General features: G+C 39.8%; 1 protein-coding gene across 1 annotated transcript in view; it reads left to right on the forward strand.

Annotated features, from left to right (window-relative positions):
* LOC143026481 (innexin shaking-B-like) overlaps nt 1-10,000 on the forward strand; it is a 315,539-nt gene that overhangs the window by 204,699 nt on the left and 100,840 nt on the right. Inside the window, exon 2 of the mRNA XM_076186939.1 lies at nt 8,858-9,444. Within this exon, the coding sequence (XP_076043054.1) occupies nt 8,858-9,372 (515 nt within the window). The 3' untranslated portion in view covers nt 9,373-9,444. The remainder of the gene's footprint in view (nt 1-8,857; nt 9,445-10,000) is intronic.

Below are 10,000 nucleotides of genomic sequence, written 5' to 3' on the forward strand. Positions count from 1 at the left end.
AATATGTGGACAATAACGAAATAATAAGATCTCCTTTTACTACCACGTGTTAAGGAGACCACGTTTGTTATTTTGAGAAAGGTTGAGCTTCTTTAGTTCGGAATATGACATTTAGTCTGCGAGATTTTGTTCTCTTTTCATTTCGTTCTAACTAGTCTGAGAACTAATTCGCAGAGAATTTAATTTGATTTTGATTTTCGTTTTTTTCGCATTTTTCTCTTTCTGTGTAGATTTTTCATGCAAATGAATCAGCGCTCACTGCAGGATAACTATTTCAGCAAGCCTTCAGATTTTTTAATATATATTGCAAATTATTTGATTTTACACACACACATAATCATGCGTACACTCATACACTTCCCACATACATTCACACGCACACACGACCATAACACGATCTCTCTCTCTCTCTCTCTCTCTCTCTCTCTCTCTCTCTCTCTCTCTCTCTCTCTCTCTCTCTCTCTCTCTCTCTCTCCTCTTCTCTCTCTCTCTCTCTCTCTCTCTCTCTCTCTCTCTCTCTCTCTCTCTCTCTCTCTCTCTCTCTCTCTCTCTCTCTCTCTCTCTCTCTCTCTCTCTCTCTCTCTCTCTCTCTCTCTCTCTCTCTCTCTCTCTCTCTCTCTCTCTCTTTCTCACACACACACACATACACAAATACACACACACACACACACATACACACACACACTTACACACACACACTTACACACACAAACATACATATACAGACACATACGCACACACAAACATACATACACACACACACACACACACACACACACACACACACACACACACACACACACACACACACACACACACACACACACACACACTAACACACACACACTTACACACACAAACATACATACACACACGCACATACACACACACAAACATGCATACACACATACACACAAACATACACACACACTCACATACACACACATACACTTATTCAACCTTAGTCCCTGTTGCTTCTTATATTAAACTTGACCTGACGTCATAATATCGATATCCTATCCTTAAAACTTTGCCAAAAAAAGAAGAAGTGGCAACATTGCTCCTGCCGAGGCTAATTTAGTCTTACGCCGCTGCCATCACCACCAGCGCCTCCGACTCCTTTGCCATCAGCAACTCAATTTATGACACAACTTACCGCCGCCAATTCTGACACAGTAATTGCCCCCCACCTCCCTCTCTCCTCCCTCCCCAGCTCTCTCTTTCTCTCTCCTCTCCTTCGCGCCCTCTCTCTCTCTCTCTCTCTCTCTCTCTCTCTCTCTCTCTCTCTCTCTCTCTCTCTCTCTCTCTCTCTCTCTCTCTCTCTCTCTCTCTCTCTCTCTCTCTCTCTCTCTCTCTCTCTCTCTCTATGTCTCGTTAGTGTCTCGCTTCATGGAAAGGCGAGTTTGTGGTGCGATGACCCCATTCGTCACTAACGACCGTGATGTGTGACGTCACAGAGAAACGGATATTGTCGTTGTCGTCGAGTGTTGTCATTGTGGTGAAGCGATAGTTCAGGTCTTTACGGTTAGAAAGTGTTTTTGTAACACAAATCAGTCTAAAGAGTCACAGCTGAGAAGATATTTTAACGAGACCCACCCTTAAGAAAAATAAAAATAAATAAAATAAACCCGACTGTGCCGTGCCGTACGATTGATGATAAAACAAAATAGTCTGGTCATAAATGGTGCTGCACTATTTATATATTTCAATTTGATTCATACCTTCTGTGTCCTGTCGAGTATGTGTACGTGCTTTGCTGTCAGAAAATACTTTTTATTGAGACAAAATCGTCTAAAATACCCAATATCCGTGTGCTAATTACCATTTATTGTTTATTTCATGACTTTATCACTTATAAATACTCGTCACTGGTAATAAGAGCGATGACCACTTCTTCACACATAGCAAAAGATCATTAGTTCTAAAACAATCGCCAGGCCATATAATACAGTCCTACAGTCCTTTTACAGTCCATATAATACAGTCTATAATACACTCCTTTGGTATAACTAGAACAAAAATTAAAAATAATTATAATGTTAGATAAAACAAAGTGTGCTGTGGTCAAACTAGAAATATAGCATTTAATTAATATTGAGGTCTTGTAGTGGAAACAGGAGACATGCCCACAAAGAACGATAAAGTTAGATCAAAGAAAGCGCACTATGATCCAAAAAAGAAATAAAACAGCTCGTTTATATTGAGGTCTTGTAGTGGAGACAGGAGACATGCCCACAAAGAACGATAAAGTTAGATTAAAGAAAGTGCTCTATGATCCAAAAAGAAATAAAACATCTCGTTTATATTGAGGTCTTGTAGTGGAGACGTGTCCGCTTTGTGATTGGGATGAAATTGTTCCTAGGATAGCTCCAGACGGAGTAGACTTAGTAACTATATAGTGAGCACTGAAACAAAAGCTTATTTAATAAGAACATTAGATAACGTTATGGATGGGGATGATAGGCGGTAATGGACATGGAACTGCCTAGTTTAGGTCTTATGGTCTCCTGGAGTCTCCTTCATTATTTTTTTTTAAGGAGAGGGTCATCTTAAAAAACTCCAGAAAAAGTGTTCTCAGAGACCAAAGTGAGAAATCCTGACGTAGGTTTAAAGACTTGATTTCATGGAGAAATAGGATCCCTCCGTAAGATAAGGAGAAATAGGCGTATTTTCTCCTGTTTTCGATTTCCGTATGTACTCCAAGTGCTGTCAGTCAGCTTTATAGGAGCCATCCCCATAACCCCGGTCGCAGGAGTAACCACCCCAACCATCTTTTTATTTGTATTTCTATTCTGTCCGTTACCAGATGGTTTCATTCAGATGAGTAAAGCCGTCATCACATTGTGCTATTTTTCCTTCAACTATTAGAGCAGAATTGCAGCCCGTAGCTGGAATGGCTGCTATGAATTATTGTTGAGAAAACAAAATAGTTTGTCATAGTGGGTAATACCTCCGATTAATTGGAGATTGAAGAGAAAACAGCCCAGTGTGATAGCCCATAAAAATCGCCCTCCCCAGTCAAAGAGTTCAGTGGAGGCAAGAAACTTTTCACAAGAGGAAGGGGACTTCTCGTTGGGAATTGGAACACTCCAAGGAAAAATTATGGAGCATGATTTCCTGGGATCAGTAAAAAACAAGGGAATCTAAGGAGGAAAAAGTTGTGCTTCAGAGTCCAATGTAGGAGAGTCGGGGGAAATGAAAACCAAATCTCAAAATTTCTTAAAGAAAAGGACCTGGAGGCTCTTCAGGATTTTTTTTTTTTTTTTTTAATAGATTTCGAAAATGAGAAAACCTCTCAGTTCGCCAGGTACACTCTAGATTAATTTCTTAATTTTTTTATAATTCGAGTGAGTTTTTTTTTTTTTATTAATATGGAGAAAATGAAACCCGTCTCTACCAATTTCTGCTCCAGCTCCTCTCTTTCCAACACATTTACCACCGATTTCAGAATGAGGGAAACTTACGCCGAGCTAATATTTATCTTTTATGAGCTGTCGGTCACTTCAGAATCAGAGTTTGATATTCGACTGATAGTAACAATGATAGTAACCAGGAAAATATGACAAATCTTAAGCTTCTTCAAACTCTCCTCTCAAACTTTCTGAAGGTTTACAATGCAGTAAACTAATAGTGGCAATGACCTCAAGAAAGAAATAGAGAAAAAAACAAACGACTTTCATTAAAATGAAACTGGGAAATGGAATAGAAATAAGACATTCGGAGGGTCGGGAGGAAAGTGAGAAACCATTTTTACAGGTGTATGCTGGTGGCGTAATCGGAAGCATGCTGGTCTCGCATTTGCTTAGTTGTGAGTTCGAATCCCGCACTCCTCTCCGATTCCCAGAGGTGACTGTGACCTACCCCAACAGTCCTTGCTTTCTCTCTCCTCCTTCTCCTCCTCCGCTTCCTCCTCCTCCTCTTCTTCCTCCTCCTCCTCCTCCTCCCTTCCTCCTCCTCCTTCTCTCTTCCTCCTCCTCCACCTCCTCCTCCTCCTCTTCCGCTTCCTCCTCTTCCGCTTCCTCCTCCTCCTCCTCCTCCTCCTCCTCTCTTCCTTCTCCTCCTCTTCCTTATCTTCCTCCTTCTCCTCTCTTCCTCCTCCTCCTCCTTCTCCTCCTCCTCCTCCTCCTCCTCCCCCAGGGACTACAAAGTCCCACATTCCATAAGGAGCCCCAGAGGTCGGCGAGGTGAAATTCAGGAGTGAGAAAGAAGAAGAAGAAGAAAAGACGAAGTCTCAAGGGTTCCACAAAGACCTACTTAGGACCAAAACAAGAAAATGTTATAGGTTCAACAAGGGAAGGACTCGTGCCTCAGGAGAAAGACTTCGTGAGAATGGAAAGCTTTGAAGTGAAAGAATAAGTTGTGTGTTTTAACAAGAACTGACCCGCAGGGCCAGGGACTGGGGAAGAAAGCGTGTTCAGGATAGGTAGATTCTGGATAGAAATAAACATTTTGAATTCAATTACCAAGAACTTGATTCGTAGCTGATGTACTAATACAATGCAGGGACTGGGGAAGAAAGCGTGTACAGGATAGGTAGATTCTGGATAGAAACAATCATCGTAAATTCATTTACCAAGAACTTGATTCGTAGCTGATGTACTAATACAATGTTATAACAATAAGTAAAGAATTCGTGAGAATGGAAAGCTTTGAAGTGAAAGAATATGTTGTGTGTTTTAACAAGAACTGATCTGCAGGGACTGGGGAAGAAAGCGTGTTCAGGATAGGTAGATTCTGGATAGAAACATTGTAAATTCAATTACCAAGAGCTTGATTCGTAGCTGATGTACTAATACAATGTTGTAACAATAAGTATGGGTCCTTTCTGCCTTTCTTAGGAATTTCCTGGTGCCTTTCGAATTTTTATTTTTCGTTTGGACTGATGAAAAAAAAAAAAAAAACCTGAAGGACAGAAAAAAAAACAGGAAGAATAAGACATCAGAAAGATGTAAATCACAAGGTTCTTGATGACGAAATAATAAGAAAGTCTCGGTGGCTGGAAGATACTGGAAGATCGAGAGAGACAGAGTTAAGCTGAGCCAGGAGCGCTTGTCTCCTCTGGAGATTTCGGCCCCGAAGGTCGGAAGGACGAATAAAAGAGAAAAAAGTGGAATAAGAAAACAAAAAGCGAAGGAAGACGAAAAAGATGAAATGGCATCCGAAGAAAAAAAAAATCGAAGATATTATCGTAAGAATAAAGAAAAAATAAGATGGATCATGAGTGCGGTGAAGAAGAGCGAATTTACCATAAATCTTTGAGAAAACTCGGGAAAGATTTGTTGTACAAGTTAGCTTCAGTAGATTATAACGATACGAATGATAGTCATAATGATAGCAGTAATAATGATAATAATAATGAATAATAATAATACATACATGTATACATATACCAAGGCTTTTTCCCCCTTACTAGGATATTGGTACATACAAAATGTGATAATTGCATGTAAAAGCGGCCATGCTGTGGATGTGCTGTGTCTAACTGCATTGCTTCCGTCCCAGGGTGATAGGCGAGATACAGGGATGACCCGTCATCTTGGAGGAGTCAAGATGAGGGTGAGGGAGGGAGGGGGTGGATGGGAGTGGAATGAATGAGGATGAAACGGGTAGGAGTGGAATTATGTATTTTGACTTTGGCTGTCTCCCTTGTAAGGGGAAAAAAACTTAGTATATGTATGTATGTATGTATGTATACATGTTAAAATTTTATTTGTTGCTTCTACGCGTTTATGTATACACATGTAGTCTTGTGATCAGATGACAAATTTTATGAGGCATACAAAGTGAGAGAGAGAAGATTAAAATAAAAGACATTAAGTAATAAATGTAGTTCAGACAGATAAATAGATTGACTGGCTGATAGACAAGTACGTACATGCATACATACATACATACATGCATACATTCATTCATAATACTTTTATACAAATATAAATGCACACATTATTTGTAGGCAGATAAAGAGAGACGGAGAGAAAGAGAGAGAGAGGGAAGAGGCAAGAAGAAGGCGAAGTTTCGGGATGTATTCATATATGATTCATAAAGGATGTATGAATCGGGCAGCACAGGAGGGGAGGGGAGGAGGGCGGGAAACTGTTGTGGTCGATCAGAACTACGCAACACAGTTTGTAATTAATTACAAAGTAATTAAATGCAAGGGAACGGCTTTTAAGCAATTTTGTAGATGAGGTAAGCAGGGATGGTTAATAAGAGGTCGTTCATTACAGAATGGAGATCAGAGAAGGAATATATATATGCATATATATATTTACATATATATATGTATGTATATATATATACATATATATATATATATATATATATACTGTATATGTATGTATGTATATATTAGACAAATTTATGTTTAAGAGGGAAATAAGCAAGAACTGGTTCAACAACAGAGTGGTTAATGAATGACTTAGTAACCACGTAGTGAGCACTGAAACAATAGGTTGTTTTAAGAGAAGATGAGATAACTTTATTGATAGGGACGACAGGTGGTAATGGACATGGGACTGGCTAGTGTAGGCCTTATGGTCTCTTGTAATCTCCTCCATCCATATGTTCTATGTTCTTATGATGTGGATAAAGGCACAAGAGAGGTTGGTACGAAAGTATAAGACGGAAGGAATCTGTTTTGATCTACACACTGAAGTAACATATTTTCTATTTTCTATATTCTTCTGGATGCCAGACAATTTTGTTTGGTTGAGGAGTAGATTCGGGACAAAACCGTATCCCTATCGATTGAAACCCAAATCTGTTCGTGAAAGGAGAGGACGGAAGAAGAGATTGGACTGGGAAATGTGGACAACTTACCAGAAATTCCTTTTCCGGTCCCAATACCCCCGGGCCCATGTTAACATTATACTTTTTGTTTATCTTGTTTTATTAAATCATTATCATTTACATATATTCTATTGGGGGTAAAGATGCCTTTCAGGATATTCCGGAGAGTCCGTGTCGATGCCTCTTAGGAGCGGTAAGGTATGACTTTAGAATTTGCTCTATGTCAGACAAGAAAGAAGGGAAAAAAATAGAAGATTACGGGTAAAAGATAGGAAGAGGATCAAAAAGGAAGAATTGAAATAGAAAGAGGAAGGAGAAATACATATAACGATAACAATAGTGAGGCAATAACTAAATGAAAACGGAGAAATAAAGAGCAGCGATAAAGTAACAGTAAAAAAGGAAAGGAGAAAGAGATTGAAGAGATTCAAGAAGGGGTAAGTGGGGGTAGGGGTAGGGTGGGTCGGGTGGGGAGGTTAGTTGTAGCCCTCAACGCTTGCTTGCCCGACATGGTCGATTATCATATAGATTAAACACGTCCACTCCACCCTCACGGGGTCTCTCAGTCTTCCGGAGTCTTTTGGCCAACCCTCCGCAGTCGAGGCCACAATCTCAATAATTTACTGCCCGCCAGTTTCCCTAACCTGAATAGAATTGTCATGCCCTAGGTGGGATAGAATACTTAAATATACACATTTCTTTTATCTCATGAAACTCATAGGCTCCTTTCACACGCGTCGACTTTTCGCCGTGTGCCATCCACGACACGACGTCGTGTTCCCAAATAACCATGGGAGTCTATGGATGCTTTCATATTTTTCCTTATCACTACACACTCCAGTCTACATATTATCCCCAACTGAAGATGTCTTCATTTATATACACCAGTTGTTCTTAACCTTGTTGGAGGTACTGAACCCAGTAAGTTTCATACATGCACTCATCGAACCATTCGTAGTTGGAAAAATATATATATATTTTTTTTCAAATTCAAAACATAGGAACTATATACTGTATTAGTGTACAAACTGTACCATGGATCATTTGCACACGAAACCACTGTGTTCATAGAACAAAACCAACAAAACATGAATTTCACATGAAACAAAAACATAATGAATATTTACTGCAAATCAATGTGAACCCAAGGGTGAACCAAACCGTCGAACCCCGGAAACTGACTCACCGAACCGCTGGGGTTCGATCGACCCCAGATTAAGAAACACTGATATACACATTATGTATAAATGTTTGCTAATTCATACATATACATGTCATTACAGATGCGCACCTTTTCTTCAAGACACACAAGTAAACCTAATCACTACACACTCCAGTCTACATATTATACCCAACTGAAGATGTCTTCATTTATATACACATTGTGTATAAATGTTTGCTAATTCATACATATACATGTACTTACAGATGCGCACCTTTTGTTCAAGACACAAGTAAACACGTGTGTTCACGTTTCTTTTATATATACATTATGTATAAATGTTTGCTAATTCATGCATATACATATCATTACAGATGCGCACCATTTGTTCAAGACACACAAGTAAACACGTGTGTTCACTGATGCATGCCCACATTTCTATTTCGGGAAAAAATCACTAAAAAAAATCACTAAAAAAAAAAAAAAAAAAAAAAAAAAAGAAAATATGAGATGAGGGAGAACATATTTATCTTGTTCTATCGTGCAAACTGTTTATGACTAGGGACTATTTGAGATCCTTGCGACACTGCTTCTGACCCAGGGCAGTGGACAGGGTGCAGGGATGACCCGTCATCTAGGAGGTGCGAAGAAGGGAGGGAGGGTGGAGGGGTGTGGAGTGTTTTCAGGGATGGAATGGGTGGGAATGATTTTATGCCTTTTCCTTTTTGACTACCTCCCTAGTAAGGGGGAAAAAGCCTTGGTATATGTATGTATGTTCTTATTTTTTGTACATTCTGCCCCCACCATTTTTTTTTTTTTTTTTTCTCCATCTCCTCTCCCCTCCCCAATGTCCTCTTCACTGGACAGGAGTTGTAATTGGTGTTTGTTTTTTCTTCGTCTTTGCAGGTCAGATGTTCCTCATCGACCGGTTCCTGGGCGGCACGTTTCTGACCTTCGGCCTGGACGTGATTCAGTTCATGGAGGACGACCAGGAGTCCCGAATTGACCCAATGATCTTTGTGTTCCCGCGAATGACCAAATGCACCTTCCGGAAGTTCGGAACTTCGGGCGAAGTGGAGCGTTACGACTCGTTGTGTATCTTGCCGATAAACATTGTCAACGAGAAAATCTATATCTTCCTGTGGTTCTGGTTCTTATTGCTGGTGTTCCTAACATTTTTCGTACTCCTCTACCGCACGATGATAATCCTCAGCCCGAGAATGAGGGCGTACCTGTTATGCCTGCGTTTCAGGCTTATCAACAAAGAGGTCATCAACACTATAGTACGCAAGAGTAAGATGGGAGACTGGTTCCTCTTCTACATGCTGGGTCAAAACGTGGACACGCTTATATTCAAGGAGGTCATGCATGAACTCGCCAAAAGACTCGGACATGCGTCCAAAGATTTCGGGGAGGCATGAATGAGGTCATTTTAGACAGTTTCGTTATCCGCCACCAAGTGTCTGTGATCCCACCACAACTAGATTGTTAAGGTGAGTACTCAAGAACAGCTCATTTTCTCTCCTTTTCTCCCTCTTAGATTTAGATATGTTTTAGAAATAGAAACATTATAATTACTATCTCTTAAGATGAGTACCCAAGAACCATTTTCTCTGTTTGTTCTTCTTTGAATATTTAAATACATTTTAGGGACAAAAATTATAATAGTGATCTGTTAAGGTGAGTTCCTAAGACCAATTTTCCATTTCATTTCGACTTTTCATTATATTTACACTAAGAATTGTCCTAGAAACAATAATCTCTCATAAAACTAACTAGCGCTAGAGTACCATTTCAATAAAAATGTGTAACGTTTGTGCTAAAGCCGAATACCTCAAAACTTGTTTTGTAATATAATTGAGGCGCCTTTTCTCAAGTAATATCTAGAAACAAGACATCCTAAGTTTTGAGTCAATTGTCGCATGACAGTTGCGTGACCGGACGTTTTGTCACCGGACAGTTCGTCACCGGACAATTCGTCGAACAGACATTTCGTCCCCGGACGATTTGTCGAATGGATGTTTCGTCTAATGGATGTTTCGACGAATT

The sequence above is a fragment of the Oratosquilla oratoria genome, chromosome 6, assembly GCF_046742065.1.
Source record: "Oratosquilla oratoria isolate Oo_2021 chromosome 6, ASM4674206v1, whole genome shotgun sequence".
NCBI lineage: Eukaryota > Metazoa > Arthropoda > Malacostraca > Stomatopoda > Squillidae > Oratosquilla > Oratosquilla oratoria.